At 39.0% G+C, this 24,623-nt stretch overlaps 1 protein-coding gene across 12 annotated transcripts in view; it reads right to left on the bottom strand.

Annotated features, from left to right (window-relative positions):
* Window positions 1-24,623, bottom strand: part of RAPGEF2 (Rap guanine nucleotide exchange factor 2) — a 624,821-nt gene that overhangs the window by 118,127 nt on the left and 482,071 nt on the right. For all 12 annotated transcript variants that reach the window (XM_029617182.1, XM_029617118.1, XM_029617324.1 and 9 more), the window contains one exon: window positions 4,446-4,577. In XM_029617182.1, coding sequence (XP_029473042.1) covers window positions 4,446-4,577 — 132 coding nt within the window. The remainder of the gene's footprint in view (window positions 1-4,445; window positions 4,578-24,623) is intronic.

Here is a 24,623-nt window from a genome sequence, read left to right as displayed (position 1 = left end):
GTCAATAAAAAGTAAGCTGTTTCTCCCTCCTATTATATGATGGGCTAATAATTTTCAATCTTTATTAAGATTGGCAATTATTAGTAAATAATATATAAACTAGTATTTATATATAATAATTGCCTTATCCCCTTATTATGTGGAATGTAAACAAATGATTGTTGTGGTTATATTGATTATTATTTTGTACTTCAGTTATGGTTGTCTTACATATTTCTTATTTCTTTTTCATGATATTGTCATTGAAGAAATTTAATAAAGTATAAACAAAAAAACAAAACAAAAAAAACAAACCACATACCAAAGGCTTACCAGTCAGGGAAAAATAAACACTCTTCAGATATTCTTCCCTGGCTGGTAGTCAATTTCTCCTCTCTCACCCTACCATCCTTGCTTCCCCATCCATCAGCTGCCTTTCACCTCCTCCCGCCAGCTTCCTGACCATTCACTCTCACCTCCCTCAGCAACAAGGGTCCACCTTGGCACTGAAGACATCTCCACCAACAATGCTAGTAACAATGTGCCAGCGCTTGCAGTTGCTTCTTTCTGACGTTATGCACTGGCACCTCCTGCTGAGCAGCATGGGCACTGAAAAGACAGTAGTAGTGACTGCAGGGATGGGAAGTTGTTAAACGCATGTGCGACATTCTTTGCTCAGCATAGCAGATGGTGTGTAACCTTGGTGGCATGGCCATCCTCTAGGTTGATTGATATATTGAGTTTGTGCTACAGGACTTGGTTTCCTCTCTTTTTGACAGCTTCACTGAGATTTTTCTGTATATTATTGATGGAAAAATGTTGAAGGCATTGCAAAAAAAAATAAAATAAATTCCTTTTACTATGCATTGTGATTGTGTCAGTTTTCTTTTACTGGAATTTTGATTGTGTTGCAGCAGCCACCATTGATTGGCGTTTGAGTTTCATAAAAACATATTTTCACTTTAAGATATTGCAATGTAAATAGCAATGGAAGCATGTATGCTGGAGAAAAAGGTTCAAAGAATGGATATATTCCCTATGTATAATATGCCATATGAAATTAAGTGAAGGCATAGAAAATAAAATTACAAGTCTAATTTAAACAAGTGGGATCTAAACAATATAGAAACAGTCAAGCACCAAGATCCTATGTACATTATATTCAGCTTGCAACTGCATGAAATCATCCTACAAATAGTAGTAGAAAACAAGTCATTATGGTACAGAAATTTTATCAAGATAACAGTAAAGGAAAACTTGATTGAGTGAAACAATAATATTTGTATTTTTTCCATATAGCACCTTAACTCATTTTTTTTTTTTATCAATTGTCATTCTATACAAATATTAAAGAGCATAAAATTAACTTTGAGCTATGACCTTTAGTTACAGAGAAACAGCAAATTCGTTGATCCAGATGAACAAGGCGTCGGCCGGGAGAGGGAAGGCGATGAGAGGAGGGACAGACATGGAGGGAGTGAGAGAGACTCACAGATGAGAGAAGAGGGGCACATAGGAAGGGAGGGGAGAGATATGCAAGCAAGAACACAAAGGAGGATTAAAGATCTAGGCCTAGCCATGTTGCTCAATGACCGGGACTCAGCCCTGGCCGGGTCCTGGCATCAGACCCAGGCCTCTGTTTTTCTTTTACAGTGAAGTCAATGGGGCCTTCTATTGACTTCAATGTAAAATGAAGAACAAAAAAAAAACCAATATTTTTTTCCGGCCCAAACTAATGAAACAAACTGAGGCACCCATGAAATGACCCAATGAACCACAATGCATTTTTCAAGGCTGCACATCCCTATCAATGACACTGGAATACCGTATATGATCCCATGTTTCTTTTATACTAAGCTCCTCTGATTTATTTCTTCATAAAGGTCAGTGATGATGTTCAGCGGTTCCTTTATGATTTTCTGTGCCAGGGCTGGGCTACTCATATTGTTCCTGGCATGGATGATTTCATAAATGGTTTGGCACAGTGTTCATATTTTGTGGACAGTTCATAAAATGTTATTAATCCAATCTTTGCTGTGGCTTCGGAGGCTACCATTGCTAAGGGGCAAGTTGAGAAAATGCAGAGAGGGGTCGAAGGGGGAGGGGAGGGATGGGAAAAGCTGTTGGGAGGGAGAGGAAGACGTGCAATGAAATGGTGAGGGAGGGAAGCTGATGGAGCAGACAAGAGGAAAGGCGCACATGAAATACTACATGAAGAGGAGAAGGAAAGTCTGTGTGGCCAGGGCTGTGCAGCTCGCCATCTCCTGGGCCATCTGCTAGCAGGAACACTGCAGACTGTCAGGGGCTCCAGGTGCGAAACCCTCTCCACCCCAAAAACCCACACTTGTACCTGGCTTGTTGGCCCTCAATACACGCTCGCTGGTCATTAACGAGCAGACACATTTTTAAGCCTTGCCCATTCCTCTGTTCTCACCATCCCCTTAATGGATCTCTGTACCATTGTTACTGCAGGCTTTTCCTTGTGTTGACACTGAGGCACCATATAAAAGCAGAAAATAAAGGCATTAAAAATCCACGAGGACCACATTTAATTAACTGGGAGCTGACAATGCCAGCAGGCACTCGGTTTCCTTCTTCCAGCCATCATGCATCCAACTACCATATCTGAAGTGCCTAGAGCTGGTGGCCAGGGGTATGACAATGAGGTGAGGAGGAGAAAGAGAGAATTTTTTCTGCTGCTAGTTGATTTTTTTTTTTTTTTTTTTTTTTAAATTAGACCACATCAGAAAAACTAATCCAAGGTTCTTTGCCTTTACTAAGCCTAACCTCCTGCTGGCAGCACAATAGAGCCATAAAATCCACTCCAAAAATACATAGGTGAGCTGACATTTTAGGCTTGTAGTAATCCTAGAACTGCAGAGGAACAGTGCTGGAATGGAAATCCCAGTAAGCGATCATTGCCTTTTTGCAAAGGTCACACATAAAAAGGCAAGGTAATCAACTTCTAGGCAGCAGTTCTCAAACTATCCCAAACCATGAAAGGTGGCAGCAGTCGTTACAAGGGAATGCAATTTTGTTAAAATCTGAGTCTATTCTACTCTTCTAGCTCTATGGCTCAGTCATACTAGCAGGTTGCTAAGAATTAGTACAAAATGCTTTAAAAACAAAACAAAACAAAAAAACCTATTTCAGGATCCAGAATATTCTAGTACATAGTTACACTTCTGCTTTATTCTGGAATAGGAGGAGTTGAGTCCATGGGCAGAAACAGAAGATGCATTCTAAACACTCCTTAGCTGGACAGTCCAGTAAATGAAAAAAGAAAAAAAAATCATTCTAAGTATTAAAAATGAAAGACATTATATGCAGAAGAAACATTCCGTTTTCTGGGGTGAATTCTTCCTAGGGTGACAAGTACTGTTCTGCAAAATTCTTAAGCCACATGAATACTAAACAGCCAGAAATATTCAGGCCAGCTTGAGGGACATTGGGCTCTGTCCACGGGAATCTACTTCGGTGTATCAGTTTTTGCATATCTGCCAAATTGCACACAGCAAGGAAGAGATGTCTTCGGGTTATATATATATGCAGAAAATTGTAAAACCAGCAGACTATACTACTAGCCACATTTATAATAGCCTGCACCACCAGTTCTTTATCCAGCACTTTCTAGCCTTCCAGCTAGCAAGCAAGACACAAGTTCAATTCCACAGAAGTCCACAGTGTATAACTCTGTAGCTGCATGGCAAGAGCTGGCAAAGGGGCAAATCAGAGTGCAAAGATGAACCCTCCATTTCTGGCGTTCAGCGCCTCATCTCACCTCAAATTCCCGCTTACTGTATGGCTACTGATAGCTCTATTATGTCTAAAAGCAAACACTAATTGGTTTTCAACACACAAAAATTCAGTGTAAACAACATTTTCAAGATCTATTCTCAGTACAAAAAAAAATTACTTTTCTTTTCATAATACTAAGTACAATTTTTTGCTTCAATTTTAGACTTTTCTATAAATAAACTGACAATATTACTGACAAAGTAGTTGAATTGATCTTAAAGATTTGCCCCATAATAATTTTAATAAATGGAAAAATGTGATCAGTCAAAGTATCGTTAAAAGAACATGAAAAGAATCAAAAGTAACGCTTGACCCAAGAGAGCTAATGGACCTTAACTTGACTTATTCTTTACCAGAATCAACCGATTTGTCTGGTTCCATATGAAAACAAAGTACTTTTCCCACCACATTCAACTAATCTACATTTCAAAGACACTGTGCTCTGTGATCATTGCTTTTTCAATATTAAAGGAATAAACAAACCTGCAACAAAAACCAAATCCTTTACTGCAGTCTTGGTGATCTGTTCTGACAGGCGCACCACCATTTCAATTAACTACATCTCTTGCACCAAAAGCATGGAAACAATTGAAAAATGTGTGGTGTGTTTTATTTTTGGTGGCAGAGTAAAGCCGGAAATGAGGGGAAATAATATTATATCCTCTTACCTGGTAGATATCAGAAAGGCTACTGCTTCCAGAATCGCTGGTGATGCTACATCCTGAATGGCTGGAAGAAACGTGGGTCACCTGTGGATGGAGACTATCAGTGAGGTGCAGCTTCGTAAAATCTGCAGGAAGCTATAGGGAGCAGAGGGTTCAAAAGAAAAGAGAAAAAGAATGCATTATAGCCTAAACGCAAGGGTTTGGGGTTAATAATACAGAAGCTATACAAAATATTCAAAAACAAACGTTTCCCAGACAATAGAACTTTAACTTGATTAGCATCAGAACAAAACAGTACTAAGCTTTCCATCTGTATTTTGTTTTAATAGTAGAAGTGTGTGACAGGACGTACTTTAGAGAGTAAAATGATTCAACATTCAAACTCAAATCCTTCCTTTACACATAAGCACAGTGTAAGGGAGAAGGAGAAGGCAGCAGGAAGAAGGAAAGGAATGCAAGGATATACAGCAAGGAGAGGGATTATTGGTTATTTTATCGTGGAATGCAGAATCTAATATGACGCTGCCAATCCTACTCTGCTCCTTGGTATTTTCGGGCAGCCCAATGTTTTGGGATACATTCTGCTGCTAGTGAAGAGACTAATGATTGGAATCCAGCTATAAGGGACTAGAACAATGTGATTGGCTAGAGGTCATCTGGCATGCCAAGATCCAATAAACAGGCAAATTATAAAAAATAATGGGCCTCAACAAGACGGTGAGATTATGAGGATAACTGCACTTCTCAGTTAGCTGAAGATATGCGGCCAACTATCACTCAACCCATGCAATGACTGCCCATAATTGTTATGATTAATTGTGCAGTACTTAACACTTGTGGTCATTCACTAGATGCAAAGGTGCCAATATTTCCTATCTCAACATCCCAACTGATTGGTTCACACTGCCCCCATAGTCTTAGGTTTAACATTGTCAATAAAAGTAGGATGTCAACATACCAAACACTGCTGCTATGCTATCTCTGTCAGTCTTTGATTGAATAACCCAGCTCCTTCAGTGTATTATTCTTGAACTATGTAATATGCCTGTCATAATGTACATTTGTGTACTTATGATCAACCTATACCAGCTAAAGATAAAGAGTAGGTTGAAACAACAAATACTATACTCTCTCCCTTTTTAACTCTGAGACCTGTCAACCTCTTTCATTAAAATAGCAGTAATAGGAAAAGTATTTTAGTTATATCAGGTACAGTTAAAACAAACGCTGAACTAAAGATTTACAACTTGTTGGTGACATTTTTTATTGGACTAGCTTAATATACTTGTGACCAGTTTCTAAGAGGTGAGCTGCCTTCAATAAACAAATGCAAAAGATGGCCTAGCTCCAAAAGCCAGTCACAAATGCATTGAAAAGGTTTTCCAATAAAAAAGTATCACCTATCACTTATTTGCTGGCCATTCTTTCTACATACCCAGTGGAGTAACGTGTCCGCAGCATTACTTTAATTTAAAGCAATCAAAAAGATTTCCATCTTTCATTCCTTCCATTTATTGCAGAAAAGATTCTGTGAATGTCCTTTCTCTTTAGATATTTCTACCACTATGAATAGAAGTAAATAGAGGTGCAAGCATTTTTCATGAAAGCTGTGCAGAAATGACGCTGAAACATATTCAGAAAGTATGAATGCATCAAAAAGAGATGAACAGTTAATTAGGGGCATGAGGTTCGTTTTTTTTATCATCAGGCATGGCTGAAATAATTTAAAAAGGGCACAATTTGTTGCAGAAAAAACAAAACATAAAAAAGGATATTTGGAAGAAAAATACCCCAAAATAAGTCAGGCTGATATTTATTTTAAAACTGAGCAAGCACCGGTGCTTTAAGCAGTGTGAAGGAGAGTCCTGCAAAGGCTTGCACATGACTTCATTAAAATGTTCCCTACCAAAAAAGTTGCCTTCTATTTCTTAGTCTTACAACTGCTGAGCATACACTGGGTAGGATGCAGGAAGAAGTAATAAAATTGTGCCATTTTTAATATCAGAAATATATTTAATGAAAGACTGATCTCATTTTCAGTACAAGCTCTCACATGTTATGTATTTATTATACTTGCATTAAGGAACTGTCAGTGTTAATCACACATTCCACAGGCAGTGCGAGCCATAATGAATGGGACAGTGAATGGATGTGCTCCATGAAATTTGACAAACACTGTCATCATGTTGTACTCAATGCATTAAACTACCTATCAATTTCCCTACAGCAGCTCCCTCCTTGTTCTCTATAGCTCTGCCATCTCCTCCACACACCCAACTCATGAAAACCATTGCACAGCTGCGTCCACAAAGAAAGAGGAAAAGTTCGGTGAACAGACAAGAAAGAATCTGCCGCCACTGATTAAAGAACGTGCTAATTAAGATCAATTCTCCTGATTTCTCAAAGCCTTACTAATGTACGCTAACATTGAAACCTTTGCTCAGATAGAAGGGAGCCTAAGAACACGTTTTCTGCATTCTCCATGTACATCTGAGGAGTGGCTGATCTGAGGGATTGGCATATTTAAAATTAAAAGGAAATGTGAAAGCAAAGCACATGGAACCCTGGTCCAATCTTACAAAGAAACCCTACAAAACTAACAGCGTTTAAGAACTATTAGCAATAACAAGCCTCTAGTTTGCATCGCTTAAATATGGTAAGAGACTGCAATCCTTGTTCTATGACTAAAGAACACACTCAGGCTTCTATTCTTGAGTAATGACTCTAGTTGATATTTTCTTTTGAAAGAGAAAAATTGATGTTAGTCTTGTCAGTGACCTCAAACCTAAGCAAATGAATTAAAAAATGGGATTGAGTGGAGTGACTTTCATGCCCTCTATGTATGCAATACATCTCAGCAAAACAATTGCATTCACTTTTAGTCCAAGTTTGTAGCTTTAAACACGATTTGAAAAGGATCCAAGTGCATTGCAGCATGTGTCAAAAAAACAAAAAGTCTATCTGGAAACTAACATTAAGAACTGTTCTGCATCACCTTACCTTTTATAAAATGAGATTTGCAGAAGGATGAGTCATTGCCCAACCACTGTTTTTCACAACATACATGAGGCAACCTGGGGCCTACTTACTCTGCTCTGGGAACAGCCCAGCATTCTGCCACAAGTTACATTTCTTCAAACCAGAAAAAGAAAACCTGAAGGCTTTAAGGATGGAAATCAAAATTACAAAGAAAAGAACTATCCAGAATTTCTCTTCAACTGGAGAATTAGTCCTGAGAAGTGTTGTCGCATCAGTGCTCGAGTTCAAGAGGGATACTGAATAAATCCTGGCAAGTAACCACTCAATCTTTGCACTAGGTAGACATTTTATACTGAAAAATTGATATATATAGTTTACCAGTGCTAGATGTTGAGAAGAGAAATAGTTTTGTATTATTAGGTCAACAGAGGACAAAACTGAATGAAATAAACTCTTCTATTGACAAGCGTGTTTGACCCTCTAATGACCCGAGGAATCTTGTGGGTTTTTTGCAGTAACATTTTCAAACCACAATAGCTTTTGTTAATGTAATGTTCAATGGCAAAGCTAATTTGTCACTTAGCTTGCCAACCTGAGGAAAATAAACCTACATGAGCACAGCCTGAATGGCACAAAGCAAAGGCACCAGGGCTCAAAGCAGAAATACTAGGAAAGGTTGAAATAATTCTGAAGGCAGTTAAACAAAAATTACAACTGTCTGGCCCTCTGTCTTCTTATTGTTTATATTTCATGTCTGAGGATGAAGTGTAATTGCTTACCTGTAACATGGGTCTCTGATGACAGCACATCAACAAATTAAACTGACGGATCAACATGTGATGACCATGTGACCCAGTGCGACTTGTCAACATGCGTGCCAAAGAATTGTCATTCTCCAATAGCAAATGAACAGTGCTATAATATGAGTTGATTAAAGGACTTTTCCAGAACTTTCTGCGAAAGCATGTGTGGGAGTCTTCCTGGACATATCACTGGACATGCTTCCTTCAGTTTACTGCACAGCCTAGCCTAACAACCAACTGGTGGAATTGGAGTAGAAACAACTCTGGAACCTCACAGATCATCTCAGATAATGACATTTATAAGTTAGCAATAAGCAGGAATGACATTCCACATAGATGGGACTACCTAGCTAAGGATTGTTTTTCAGGTAAGAAGTGATAGGATATGAAAAAGTGTTAATGGAAGAACACACATGTAGTTTTAGTAAAGGGAAAACAAAACAAGATTTAATTAAACTATAGAAGGAAGGAATTATAGTCTGCTTATTTATTAACCAGTTTATCTTTTTTTTTTTTTTATTTACTCATAAAGATGGCCATATTTTGGATTTAGTATTTTGCCAAGAGAAATTTTGGCAACAACATACCTTTAACCATAAATGATATATTTGAGATTGCATGGTCTGATTACAGGGTAATCAATATGACTTTGATGAGGTAGCAACAAGTCAAAACTGTACATAAAACACAAACGTATGGGATAAGTAGTCCTTGAAAAATTCCATGATGCTTGGTTAACTGAAATAATAGACATCCATGAAGATCAAAATGGAAGTACAGGTTTAGTTGACTACTGGACTACTTCTTTAATTAAGGTATATAATAATGTGGCCTCTCAAAGGTTGGTATATGTTAAAGAACATGCCCTTGAAAAGCCATGGTTTAAGAATTGCAATCGGAAGTCCGTTGGGCGGAGAGAAAGTGGAGGAGGATAAAGATTGATGAGATGAACGTCGATTTGTTGCTTATGGTGAAATTCAAAAAACAGGTGGTTGAAGTTAGAAAGGCTTATTACACTCATGGTAAAGCCTTAAAACACAATTCTAAATTGCTGTTTAAAACTGTGCATACTTTGAGTGATCTGAAAAAAAGATGAATGTGAGTTGCTGAGCAGACCTTTTGAAAAAAGGTCTCTAATCTATGAGCTTCTACAAAGAATACTGAGACATTAGAAGGAGAGGTTTCCACTATGAATTTAACTGAAGCATGATCTGAATTTTCCGTGTGTACTGATACTAGTTTAGACGATATGATCTTTCAATGAAAGGCTACATCTAGTTCCTTGGATCCATGAGCATTTTGGATAATTCAAAAGTTAAAAAGAGCCCCGTAAAAGTTATTATTGATAGTGAATGTATCAATACAGGAACGTAACCTTCTTGATATATTAAAAAGAGCAATGCTACATCCTATTAAAAAGAATCCTGCTTTGCTGTCCTTAGATATATCTAATTATAGACTGATCTCAAACCTATACATTGTGGCTAAGGTAATTGAGAAATAGGTACTAATTCAACTATGTGATTTTTTTTTTAAGAAGAAAAAGAAGTGTTAGGCCCATTCCAATATGGTTTCCAGCAAGCATATGGTACAAGAAACCTGTTTGCGTTCTTTTATTTCATATACATAAAATTGAATTAGAAATACCTATGCTTTTGTTCAACTTTATGTCAGCTCTGCATTTGATACTGTTAATCATAGTATAGTGTTGCAGCGGTTGCAGGGATTAGGAATGGGTTTTACAGTATTAAGATGTGTGTGTCATTTTTATCAAATAAAATGCAACAAAGAGTGTGGAATCGATGCATTGACTTGAACTATGTGATTTCTGGTGTCCCACAGCGATCTGCTCTGACAGTGGTTCTTTTTAATATTTACATATATTCCTTGAAGTATACAATTTTAAGAACACTAGGGGTCCACTTCTAGATATATGCCGACAATGTACAACTGCTGATTCCTTGCTAATGGACTGTCTGGCTAATTGTACATTATCTATTGAGAAATGAATGAGGGATAACATGATAAAGTTGAATATTCAAAAGACAACATTTCTCTGGTTTGGAAAAAAATAGTTTGCCCCTGTTGATGTTCTGCTAAAATCAGCAGATGTTAAAAAACCTATTGGTGATGAAGGCCGTGATTTAGGAATTTATTTAGATTTTGCTTTAATATTGCAAAAGCAAGCTAGAATGGTAGTGAAGACATTTTTCTACCAGTAAAGGTTGAGGGAGATACGGCAGTAAAATTTCAGAAAGCAGGTGACAGCTATGTTATTTGAAGAAGCATAAACCTGAGCTAGTCACCCCAAGGGAAGGGATTTTAGTCTCAGTTATCTAATTATCTAGTTTTTAACTCTGTATGATGCATTTAAATATTGTGTTTTATTGTATGTGGTATTTTATGATTGTAATTTACGTTATCCACACTGGACAAGTTTGATAGGAAGATGTGGACTATAGGAAATTATAAATAAATACCTAAAGTTGGTGAGACCTGTGAGGAATTATATTAGTAGGAGTCATTTGCACACTGTTGTTCACATATTGGTATTGAGTCGAACTGATTATTGCTACTTCCTTTATCTTGACATTCTTAAAATATGGCTCCATGCCTTAGAATTAGTACAAAATATGGCTTCCAGAGTTATAACTAGGGCCAAATGCAAGGACCATATAACCCCTTCCATTTCAAACAACTTCATTGTTAAGTTCAAAGTTTTAACTCTCATTTATAAGGCTGTACATGGCGAGGTGCAAAATGTTTTCCAATCTTTATTGTATCCATGTGGTGCCCCTAAGGTTTTGATATTGTCATGGCCCCTGAATTACTCTTCTAAGATCATTCCTACCATAGTACAAGAGATGTAAATCTGATATTTGATTAAAAATAGTGGGGCTGATCTAACAAGCCATGCACATTAAGAGTGGGGACTGAAATTCAGTGCAGTTTCCTAATATGCACACTAAAAAAAAAAAAATGTAGCTCCTGATGCAGTAAGCAAATGGTATGCTAATGCATCGGGAGTTAAAGCACACAAACCCAAAAATGTGCACCCAAATCTGAGTTACAATGTGGGCTCAAGCCTTTTGCAAAGGCTAAGCGCATATTTGAGCTCAGGCAGGAAAAAGGAGTCTCTCAGAATCATGATTTAAGAGCACAGAACAAGATTTGTGATTGCTGTGTGCTCATATATACCAAGGGAGAAAGGAGCCTGGGAAATGGAGACTGTGGGACAAGAAGTGAAAGGACACACAACTCAAGCCCCTGCAGGATTGCTGTCTCCTTCCCCCCTACTTAAATATTGCAGGCAGCTTTCCTCCCAAAATGGATTCTCCTTCACCTCTTAAAAAAAAAAAAAAGGATGGCGAGAGAGAGAGAGAGAGGGAAAGAGAGAGAGAGCAGCCCCATAGAGTCACTTTTAAAAAGTTTAATGGAGAGAGAGAGGAAGGGATGATTTATGCACACAAATCACCTTGTGTGTGCATAAATCCAGAAGGTAGGTTCCAAGCACAGAATTCCAGGTCTGCCCTACACTAACCCTAGCATCAGAAACTTTACTCCATGGCTGACCAGGAGTAACATGTTCCAGAGTTAACAGAACATGAGTTAAGCCAGCACCTCTCTTTACATTGCAGGTAGTAGCTAATGCTATCATTAACATGAGATCTGCATCAGGTTCCAGCAGAGTTGGTTACTTTTTGCCCAATCTTAAATAGTTCTAAGACATGCAGCTAGCTTTTTCATGGCTGGCTGTAGGCCTGGTTCAATGGGTATAAGAAACTATACATTGTTTTCATAGATGTAGAATTTTAGGTCCGTGGACCTAATCAGCTGAGCATCCAGAATGGGAGACAGAACAGAATCCTGTGGTACCCTGCCAGTCAGGGCCCAAGATGGGATTCACTGTATGGACTGTTGCCTATCTACTTAACATTTCTATAGTGCTACTCAATGTATGCAATGCCGTATCTGATAGGTAGGTCCTGAACCACATTAATATGCTGCCACTAATGTCTCTGTCAACCGTGAGAGCATAATGGTGTGGTCAACACTTGTGATCCAGTGATTTACTTTGGATCCATTTTGGATCAGCAATGGATTTACTTTGGATCCATCAGGGATAAGGAGTGGATTTCCCCAAGGCCACCTTAAAAATGGCTTATGGACTTTTCTTACAGGTACCTGTCCAAACCTTTTTTAAACCCCCATCTACAATAACAGCTTTTAGCATTTTACAATTCCAGAATTTAATTATGCATTGAGCAAACAAATATGTTCTCCTATTTGTTTTAAATGTATTACCTAGTAACTTCATTGCAGGTCCCCTAGTCTTTATACTTTTTGAGAAAGTAAACAATTGACTTGCATTTACCTGTTCAACTCCACTCATTATTTTATAGATCTCTATCATATCTCCTCTCAGCTACCTCGTCTCCAAACTCAAGAGCCCTAATTGCTTTACCCTTTCCTCATAGGGACATTTCTAAAATTCGCTTTATCACTTTGGTTGCCCTTCTCTGTTTGGACAACACAGAAAGGAGACCTTACACAGGAGCAAGACATAAGGAATAAAGGCCAGATGTAAAAAAACCAACCAAACAAAAAAAACAGCAAGTTGAGGAATCTGGCCAGTATTATTGTTTTAGGTATTGTATAAATAAAAAGCTGGTATTTCAGTTACAATAAATGATGCAAAATTCATAGATATCAGTTTGCTACTACTGTATACCTTTATAAGACCCATTATTTGGAAGTGTTGCTGTTTCTGCTTTTAACTTTGCCTCCAATAATACTAATCATCATTATTTTGCTATCAGATTATCCAAAATTGCTCAGTCAACTGTAAAAAAAAACCAGATTTTCTACCTAAAATGCATTATGTCGAAAGGGCCTCTTGCACACAGGACATGAGAGTTAGCATTCATGTTTTTAAATAATGAGCTTTCTAAGAAAGGCATTTCAACATTAAATGTAACTGTGATTTACAGCCTTTCAACATTCCTTTGCAGCTTAGAAGGGGGACAAACATGTGCAGCCAGGGAAGAACCCTCAGTCAGAAAGAAATGCAATTAATGAGAAGGCAACTTGAGTCTCCCATCTTATGGGCCAAAGGTCTACAACGCAATGCAAAAAAAAGTATGCACTGCATCTTATTGGCTTATTAATCATGGGCTTCACCTCAAATGTGGTTTACCATCCATCCACATGGCTGTCAGGATTCCAAGTTACTGCTTCATGTAACAACGTAGGAAAAATACAAAAAGCAAAGAACATTTTATAGCGGACTCAAAACTATAATGTACTGTACTTCTACTTTAACAATGCATCTACTGGATGCTTTTCTGAAACTATCCTCAACTCAGAAGCAGCATTCCACAAGCATCACTATCTTTTCTCTGTAAATAGTCTGGTGCTTCAAGGTGGATTATGAATCCTGCATTTCACTCCCCTCAATCCAAATGCAATATAGCTTCTTGGGTCCTGAGTGCACAGTAGGGATAACACTCACCAAAGAGTATCTTATTGCATTTATCAAATATTCTGACACCTTGAATATTAAAGAATTATTAGTCTCAATTCAAGCCTTGGGGCTCTAGGGCTGATAAAGGCCACATTGGATTGATTGATTCAACCTTTTCAGTGATAAATAATGGGAGCTATTTGCAGAAGCCCAAGGTTCACATCACATTGATTATACTTCCCATTTAAAATGTGTTTAACCATACGGCTGTTTCAGGTGTATTGGGAAAATACTGTTAAAGTTGTTTTACCACTAGAATATACTAGGGCTCCTCTACTGTGCTTCTTTTAGCACTAAGAATGAGTTGCAACTAGTGCTCAGGGCACGCTATCCCCGAGGCTGGAAGGACTCAAAGGAGGTGGCGACTCAGGAAGAGGAAGGAGCAGTTTGCACTGTTGTGTGACAAAAAGTGAAGCCTGGATATCCAAGCCTTGCATGCTGCCCATAATTTACCATACACCGGAGCTTATGGTGTAGCTAGGAAAAAGGCATGCATGATTACACATGTTCTCAGAAAGAAGCTCCTACATGTTTAAGAGTTACCAATGGTGTCTCTTGTAAGCTGTGAGGTGCTGAGAGCAGAGCTCAGGTGCTGGTCTGGATCTAAGCATCTGTGGCATGCCTGATCAGGTCTGAAGGCACACTGGTTGGGAAACACTGTTGTAGATTACAAGACTTTGCTAGATTGATTAACAAAGGGACATCCAGACCCGCCTTGAATTGTTAAGAAAAAGTCAATGTGTAACAAGGGGAGCCAGTTTTTGTGTCTATACCCACTGGAATATGACGTTCCACAGGGTCCACTGCTGTTATTTTACATATATTTGCAACCTATAACAAGAGTTATTGCCAGATCTGGAATTTCTTTTCATATTTTTACTGATACTATGCACTAATGTACTCCCCTTGGCTTGGATTGCAATGCAATGTTAGGGAAACTAAATCTCTGTTTAGCAGAAATTAGAGTGCATGCACAGCAATAAATTAAAACTGAATTATTTAAAAACAGAGATTTTAGGGATTCAGAAAGCAAACTGTCCCTATGTGACTCCTTCAGTGATGGAAGATGGAAAGATTATTGAGGGCAAGGATCAAGTATGTAATTTGGGGTTGAACTAGATACCAAATCATCATTAGAGCCCCAGCATTCTGCTATAGCTAGAATTTTTATTTATTTATTTTTTAATTACACCATCTCCATGTAATTTGTCTGTTTGCACAAGTGGATTTTGCCCAAGTAATCTATGCAACAGTGATGTCTAGGCTACATTACTGCAATACAATATATCGTGGTCTACCTCCCAAAAGCACAAGGCTGCAGCTGGTTCAAAACGCTGTAGAACGGTTACTTATGGGTTGCAAATTTAAACAGCACATCCAGGGCCGGTGCTTCCATTAGGCAAACTAGGCAGCTGCCTAGAGCAACAAAGTGTTGGGTGCAGCAAAATCCTGCCACCATGAGACCCAGAGGGGTGCTGGGGACCAGAGCTAATGCAGCCAAAAAAGAGAGCACTGTTTTATGCTCTGCTAGAGCTAAGTTGGGAGAGGTGGTGCATTAGCAAAAGTTTGCCTTCGGTGCCAAATACTCTTGCACCAGCCCTGAGCACATTTCCACTGTCCTAGAAAGCCTACATTAGGTGCCTGCGAAAGCTTGAATCAGAGCTTAATGTTCAAAGGACCAAGAGATTGGTCCAAATATTTGAGAGGAAAAACTATTATTCTATGTTCCGGGCTATACACTCCAGCTACGAGGGAATAGACTGTTACATGTGCACTGGAGAAACCGTACACTCAGAATCAACCCTTTTGTGTGCAGTTCCTTTTGTGTGGAATAAGCTACTTCAAGCCTTACAAGTACTAGATAATCTCAAGTCCTTTAAAAGTGCTCTCTGAAAACCTGGCTTCGGAATTTAGTTATTAACAGTTTTTAAGTTATATTTATGGATTGGAACCTGGATGAAATGTCTGGTTGCCCAGATTAGAATGGCAGCTGTCTGAGCTTTTAACTTTCTGTGAGTTGTGATTATTGCTATGGGAGATTTATCTGTTATAATGCATTTGTTTCTGTTCTTGTTTGACTGCACATTCAATATTTATTATGTTAGCGGTTTAAATAGAATTTGTATGTATGCTCATTTGTAAACTGGTTTGAGCATTTTATGGGAAGTTGTGGAAAAAACAAAGTAAATGTCTAAAATAAATAAGCTGGTAATTACGCAAACAGATCAATCTAGCTATCTTCAGCTGTCCAATTGGAAACACCAGGCAGTAGCACGTTTTCAAATGGACTCTCTCGAGGAGCGTACCACACACTGAATCACCTATCTGGTATATGCAAGCCATCTCCATTATGCACTGCTAATGATTTGCACCTTTTTGTATATTTTCTAGGTTTCTCCTCTTACACAGTAACATAGCAGATGAAGTTTTTGTTCTCTCTCTTTGGTTCTTTGTCCTCCTGGGGAGATGAGTTTACATGTTCCCATTCTGACTCCCACAATCCAGAAAAGAAGAGCCAATAAAGCTTTTCGTTGTCCAGTTATTTAAATTTCATTCATCTTGAATATTATAGGAATCTCTCAGATGTATCATCGGATGGCCCTTCTTTTCTGGATTGTGGAATTTTTTTGAGTTGGGCTCTCACCTATTATTGATTTCCCCGTTCTGAATCCAACATCTACCAAACCCAGGACCTACCATCAAGTTTTGTAAGAATCTAAAACAGCTACCAAAACTAGTGAGATCGTTACCTAAACATCCAGCCTCCTAGTTTCCTCGTGGTCTTGCTGGATAGTTCCTAGCCTCCACCACCTGCCAGCACAGACCCAGTTGATTCCTGGGAAGTTTCAGCTAGTAGATTTCAGCTTGACTACCCCATGGCCTGTAGTGTCATTAGGTTATGTTTTCCTCTCATCACCTTGCTGGACAGTACCCATCCACTGCCAAAGTGCCAGCATTTATCTGGTGGTTTTTGAGGAGCTGTGGCCTGCTGCTGCTTCCAACCCAGCTGCCCCTTGCAGTATCAATAGGTTATGCCTCTTCTCTGGAGGAAATGAAAATGGGTCATTTGCAACACTACAATCTCCCAATCCTGTTTCTAGCATGGTCTTCTATACCTGTCCCATGTGCATTTGAATTCTGTCACAGCACTCGCTTCTACCACCTCTGCTGGTAGGTTATCCCAGAAATTTACCACTGTCTCAACCACTGTTCAGATATATGCAGCCATCTTGCCTTGGGCCAAAGTAGTGTTTTCTAATATTTCCTCTGAACCTTCCTCCCTCCAACTTCATAGAATAATCCCTTGGTTCTTGAAATTATCTTACTATAGAAAATTTCCTCTTCCTGTGATTTACTGAAGTCTGCAAATATTTGAATATTTCTCTCATATACCTCCTTTTTTTTTTTCTCAAGCGAATAAGTAGTCCAACAGAAGATATGCTTAAGAGAAAAATCATTTATGGTTCTTATTTGTTGCAAGAAGCCAAAATAAAGTTAAGGTGGATGAATAATGAACTCACACAAGAAGTTATAATTTGAACCGGCAGAAGTGTGAAGCTCAATTGACAATAACCCACAGTATGAATTTCAAGGAGCTTTTATTTTTGAACAGTGATGTTCCAATTAGTCAATAGGGATGTAAATCCGTTTAAAATGAATGCGCAAAACACAACAAAACAAATTGAAGACCCCCGAATGAAACAAACCTTCTTCGGTGCATTTGTTTTAAATGAACGCATCTGTCCTAGGCCCGAGTCCCAAAGCAGGGGTTGTGGCCTACACCCTAGGGTGATGGCAGCACCTGGACCTAGGCCTGAAACTGAGGCTTCGCCTAGGGCATAAACCAAGACCCTAAATAACTCCAATTGGCTTAATGAGCCTTTCCATACCACTCACTCCTCCCGTCCAAACAGAGCAAACCTTAAATGCACCTTGCACATCCCATCTCTCAAGAATGCCATCTCACCACAACAAGAGAGCGCGCCCTATCAATTGCTGGCCCCACGCGCTGGAACGCGCTACCCACAAACCTCCGCCTTGAACCTTGCCCCTGCAAATTCTAGAAAAGCTAAAAACATGGCTCTTCCACCTGGCATTTCCAGACTAGACCCTTGTAGTACTTTCCCTTGCTACTAATCCCCTCCCCAATAAGCCCTCACGCCTATACTTTACCCTGAAATGCTGTTTCCCCACACCCACAGCTAGTACATGGAGAGATTTATTATGTATTTATTATGTATAATTTGTTAATATGTTTAATATATACAATATGTTATTTCTAAATTATGTTAATTTGTTTGTCCCCAGTTCCTTTCTCAGCTTCTCTCTTCCTCAGGCTCCCTTACAGCCTCCCTCCTTGACTGCAGCTCCCCTCTTGCCTGTTATCCCCTGCCCCGTTCTATGTATTTTCCATCTTTTGTTTGATGTAAACCGATATGATGTATCTACTAATATCGGTATAGAAAAGAACGTTAAATAAATAAAGGCCCAAAGCAAGGGCCATAAGCACAGGCCCGAACACGATACCAGGGTCTTTCCCAAGGTCCAGTCCAACGCAGTGGCTTCAGCCAAAACCCAAGCACTCCCCCCACCCCACTTACCTGTTCCCTCAAGTATCCATGGAAGAGGCCAGGCTGGGTCCTGATGCTTGGGCCCTCGCTGGAGTCGAGGCCCAGCCCCGATGCCAGGCACCTCGCCCAATGCCGGGGGCCTCAGCTTAGGCCAGGGCCCAGGTCCAACGTTATGGTCTGGCCCGGAGGCCTGGTTCTGATGCTGGGGCCCCAGCCGGACCCAAGCCCGACACCAGGGCCTGGCCTGAAGGCCAGGTCCCGCGGTCTAGGCCTTGGCCTAGGGTCAGGCCAAGGCCTCAGAGCAGCTCCGATGACATCCTACTTTTTTCTTCTGGGTTGTACCAGAATTAACTCCGGTGCATTCACCCCAGCAGTCAGCGCCATTTTGATGTACAGTATTCGTGTAGTTTGGGGTTGAAATAGATGTCAAAACATCATTAGAGCCCCAGATTTCTGCTGTGGTTAGATTTTTTTTTTTTTTTTTTTTTTAAATTACACCAGCTCCATGTAATTTGTCTAATGTTTGCACAAGTGGACTTTGCTCAAGTAATCCATTCCTCAGTATTCATGCTGTACATCAAAGTGGTGTCAACCGCTGGGGTGAATGCGCCAGAGTTAATTCCAATGTGAGCCGAGCAGATGGCATCAGTTAAAGAAGAAAAGAAGAGGATGTCATTGGACCTACTCTGAGGCCTGGGTTCTGGGCCTAGGCTGAAGCCCAGATGTCAGGACCCGGCCGCCAGGCAGGCCGCAGCATCGGTTCTGGGCCCAAGCCCTGGTCTAGGCTGAGGCTTCGGGACTCGGCCTAGGCTTCCAGGTCAGGCCGCAGCATTGAGCCTGAACCCAAGCTCCTGCCTAGGTTGAGGCGTCAGGACACGATCCAGGCTAAGGCCCCAGCGTTGGAACCTGGCCTCCAGGCCAGGCTATAGTTTCAGGCCTGGGACCAGACTCTGACCTAGGCTGAGGTTGCAGAGATGTACCGCATCCTTGGCCTATTGCAAGGCCGAGGCTTCAGTCTGGGTCAAGGCCTTGTTGGCAGCTCCCCACCAGACCAAGTAAGTGGGGGCTGGGAGGGGGATCCTAGCCCTGGCATTTTAATGGGTTGGTTGGAGGGAGGAAGGCCCCATTTTCATTTTTTTGTACTTTTTTTTTTAATGTTTAATTCATTTTTTCGCACCAAAATTCATTGGGAAAAACTCCCGAAAATGAAAACAAATATTTTTTCTCTGCATACTCCTATTAGTCAACACTTTAAGTGATGTGCAAATATTGTAGAAAAAGGTATAAACAAGCTTTTAGTCCCAAACAGAAGGTATATCAACTAAGTCCCTTGACATGGCAATGTTTCGCCAAACAGCTTCCTCGGGAAAGTTCAAGCTGAAGGGATTACAAGCAGACACTTATAGAAGCACCTTAACATATCTGTCAAAATAGTGCATTTGTTTATTACACCCATTAACGTGTTAAAAAGAAGAAAAGACCAGGAGGGGGAAATGTCCATAAATCTCTCGATAATTTCTTCTTTAAAACTACTCTTCTGTCTGAAGTATACTATATTCTCGCTCCTCATGTATCACAAGCTAGAGTGATAGTGTCTTTGCAAACAAAGAAGCAAGAATAATCTCAGCTGCCCTTCTAGTTGCTTCATAGCTCTTTTACCAACATTTCAAATATACCCAGAGCTCAACACAAAGAATAATCTATAATTCAATCTGCAATGAACTATCCCAATTTCAGGCGCATTCTTTAAGGCTCACATTCTTGAGCTAAGCAATCAACCCCTGGACCTCCATGAGGCTGAGGGAATGTCCACCTTCTGTATGAACAGACACTAAGCAAAAGCAATAATGTTTATTCTAGACTTAACGTGATAACGAGGGGCTATTACTATTACAGTAGAAATTAAATCTTTCCCCCCACCGACAAAAGCAGAGCGTTTTCTCAACTGAGGGGAATCTAGCTGGAAATGTGGCAGCCATGACAGAAATCTAAGGAACACTTAAGTGTTCTAAGTCACAGTTAAACAGTGAAGAACCGCAAAGAATAAGTGAAGATGTATATTTACTGAGAGATTCTTCAAACATCACAGCGAATAATCATGGAGTGTTAAATACGATAGTTTCTAATTATCTTAGGGTCCCTATTTAGACTTGGTATCCTGTAATTTCTGAACCACCTTTCAACAAAGGAGCCATCTTCATTTGAGACCAGAAAAACTAGCACAGGTGCCACCAATTCCATGGAAAAAGAAATGTCAGCAGATCAGGACTAAGCGGTCCAATCAGTGCCCCATTTCTATTTCCCTACTGTGCTGTCACAGGTCTTACTTGATCTCTGCTCTTCTTCCCCATGTCTGCTACTAAGGACTCTATATCTGTCCTATGTATGCATTCTACCACTGGCATACAACCTTCACTGGAAATTTGTTTCATATGTCCATCAGCTTCTCAAGGAAGTATTTTCTAACTTTTTTTTTTTTTAGAATCCTTCTTTTCACTTTCACATGATGATTATTTGTTCTGTAGCTTATTCTATGGACAATGATTAGCATGGCAGATGATGGCAGAAAAAGACCAACCCATCCATCCAATCTGCCCAGTTCTCCTGTCCACATGGCTAAGGATATATCCCAGCTGTCAGCTGTAGAAATCTGAGTGCTTGGAGGTTATCATCTCTTATCCAAGTCAGTTTTTTTTTGTCTTTCTATTTGGTTCTTTACCCTGCTGGGGAGATGAGCATATACATTCCTATACTTAATCCAATATATGCTTTCCCAATACCTCACTGAATCCTGATAGAAACTTGAATGAGACAATATCAGTTCACTGATTTCTAACCACATACTTGCTTCAATTATCAAGTAAAGACTATTATCCAAGTAACATTAGCATGTCAAATACCATAATATATAAAAAAAATTACAAAGCACTGCTTATAAATGTTAGAACAAAAAAAATTCCACTAACCAGAAATCAATAACCTACCAGAAAAAGTACTCAAGCACAATTAAGTGGCAATCTGATGCTCAAAGAGAAATATAGGTATGACGGAATTTCATTATGCTAGCAATAGCCTCTTAATTCATTCACTAACCAAGGGAGGCAATGCTTCTATGGCTCAGTGATTTAAAAGCCAAAGTCAATACATGTAATTACAGATAATAAACTAATTTCTATTGATTTTGTTTATAGGCAAGACAGAGACTGACAACTCAACTGCAGTGTGAAACAGAAGTTAACTCAAAATGACGTGTTGAACAAGGATGCAATTCTCAAATGCATCATTAACCACAGTGCAACTCCATAGGCTTTGCTATTTTACATCACTTCACCGTGCATCTTTTTACAAAACAGTAAACATAAAAACAGCTTAAAGAGCTCCTTTAAAATGATGTGTCCGCACTAACAAATCCAGAACTCTGAAAACACTCTAGAAGCCATTTCTGTGCAATCAGATGCAGAACAGTAATAACCATAGTTTGGCATTTTGCTATAACTGGAATCTCTCTAGGTTAAAATAGCTTTATTTGAATCAGCTACAAAGATGATTAGGTACTTGAACTTTCTAAGGAAAGGACAAATGTGGTCTTAAAAGGTCATGCACTAGAAAATAAACATCTTTTTTGTTGACCCATTACAACAGGTGCGGCCACCTCCAATCCTCAAGAGCTATTAACAGCAAAACTTGAGTTGTTCATTTTTCTATTGAACAGAAATTAAAAAACTTCTACCTTATAAAGCAAAACATAAAAATATATTGATTTTATATATATACACACACACTATATATATAGATATATATATAGCTCTGAAAAAAAGACAGTATCTTTACTAATATAAAGTGCCTCTGTATCTAAACGAACTTTCATGAAGCACTAATGCAAATAATATTAATCTAATAAAAATTTGTATTATAAATTTTACATATAATGAAAATTAGATTTCAAAATCAAAAACTAAACAAAGTGCTTAAATAGTGCAATGTATAACAATATTTTTACCAAAATGAAGTTTGAACACAGAACAATATTAGCCAAGGAGCTAAACAGAGAAATACTATGCTCAGTTCATGCCAAAGAAAATGTACAAAAGTTTATACAAATTAGCAAATCAATAACATTCAGGTTCTTTTCTGGTTTAAATATGAAGGAGGAAGGCTGAATTTGGCCAATTCTGAATACAAGTACACATGTGGAAATGTCACTAAGTAAGCAGGAGCAGATCTATTACTAAATACAAGTGTATTTTCTAATACAGATACAAGGATAGAAGCTGGGTAGCCTTCTCCCCCTGACGAAGCCATTCAAGCAAAACAGAGGCCTGTATCGGGAAGAGAAATTTGACAATTACTAATGAAGGAGGAAAGGAACTGTACATGGAAGAAGCAAAATTATTGATCTGCTAATTTGTATGAACTTTTACAACTTTTCTTTGGCATGAACTGAACATAGTATTTCTATGTTTAGCTCTCTGGCAAATATTTTTCTCTGTTCAAATTTCATTTTGGTGAAAATGTTGCTATATATTGCACTATTTAAGCACTTTGTTTAGTTTTTTATTTTAAAGTTTGCTATTTTACATTATGTAAAATAAAAATTAATATTATTTGCAATAGAGCTTCAGGAAGGTTCATTTATTTTATATCTATATGTCCCAATGCTTAGGACACTGGCAGATCCTCACTGTCATAACTAACATGGCTTAACTTATAAGTGAGGCTCATTTCAGTCATGATATATGCAAAAACTAAACCATTTGAGACACTAGCCCATCCAATTCTCTTTCTTTGCTTTGCCATGCCATCTTATGGAAGATGACCTCTGAACAATCCTAAATGAAAAATGCGTGCAACCCACCGTGAAATAAAGCCCCAAATAAAAATAAAACATTCCTGGGAAGATAAAGTATTAGAGAATCTCCAAGACAAGCAGCAATGGGAATACTGGAAAGCAGACCAAGGGACCATCAAACTCTGTATCCTGTTCCCAACAATGGCCAATCCGGGCTACAAATACCTGGCAGAATCCCAAAGAGTAGTTGATTCCATGCTGCTTATGCCCAGAGATAAGCAATGGCTTTCCCCCAAGTCTACCTGGCAAATAACTATGGACTTTTCCTCTAGGAACTTGTCCAAACCTCTTTTAAACCAGCTATGTTAACTGCCTTTACCACATCCTCTGGCAATGAATTCCAGATATTAACTGTGCACTGAATGAAAAAATATTTTCTCCAATTTGCTTTAAATGTGCTACTTAGCAAATTCACAGAGTATCCTCTAGTCTTTATATTTTTTGAAAGCGTAAACAAATGATTTGCATTTACCGATTCCACGCCGCTCGTGATTTTATAGACCTTTCTTACATCTCCCCTTAGCCTTTTCTTCTCTAAGCTGAAGCGTCCTAACCTCTTTAGACTTCCCTCAAAGTTTTTTTCTGTAACTTATGTTGAAGAAAATCTTGTTGTCTCAACCTTCCTAAAGAGGACTTAATTCAACAGTACAGGCAGAGATAAGAATGAAAGAGAATTATAAAATGAGCAAACACTTGTTAGTTTAAGACATGGAGTAGACATAATGCAATTTAACATACTAGATATCAGCAGATAAAGACCATTTAGCCTTCCTAGTCCATCTGCTATCAACTGATGAAACTATTTTAGCGGATGATATCTCCCAGCTGTTGGCTGAAGAAGCTGAACAGCCTGAAAAATAATCACTATTTCCTTTTAGATGGGAAGTGTAACCAAGTCAGTCTTCCAGGCTAGGAAACTTGCTACTGCCCCTTCAGTGATCTATAAGTATGTATTAAAGCACTGCTCTCGTTTCATGCTGGTAGCAAGGTTTTTGTTTATTTTATTAAATGTTTAATTAAATAAGAAAGCTCCTACTGTACTGTGCTACACTGCTTATATAATGGATGAATTATGTACTACACATTCATGCTGATACTGTAAGGTGCACGGGCAAACAGGCGCTCAAGTGTTGAGCGCCCTGCCACCTCTTCTGAGCGCGCGATGCTGTATTTAAATGAGGGGTCACGCTAAAAAGGAGGTGCAAGGGTCAATAGCGCGTCCCCTAGCGCCTCATTAGCAGCAGAAATCCGGAGAGGTGGCTGTCAGCAGGTTCAGAAAACGGAACCTCAATTTTATGAGCATCCGTTTTCAGAGCCCACTGACAGTCACAGGTTAGGAAAATGGATGCTCGTAAAATTGAGTGTCCATTTCCCTAACCTGACGGCACATTTTTTTTTTTTTTTTTACTTTTTTGGTTCCTTCGACTTAATATCGCTAGGATATTAAGTTGGAGG

The sequence above is a fragment of the Rhinatrema bivittatum genome, chromosome 1 (assembly GCF_901001135.1).
Source record: "Rhinatrema bivittatum chromosome 1, aRhiBiv1.1, whole genome shotgun sequence".
NCBI classification, from domain to species: domain Eukaryota; kingdom Metazoa; phylum Chordata; class Amphibia; order Gymnophiona; family Rhinatrematidae; genus Rhinatrema; species Rhinatrema bivittatum.
Note: the sequence above shows the minus strand (reverse complement) of the source record. Positions and strands in the feature narration are given on the sequence as shown.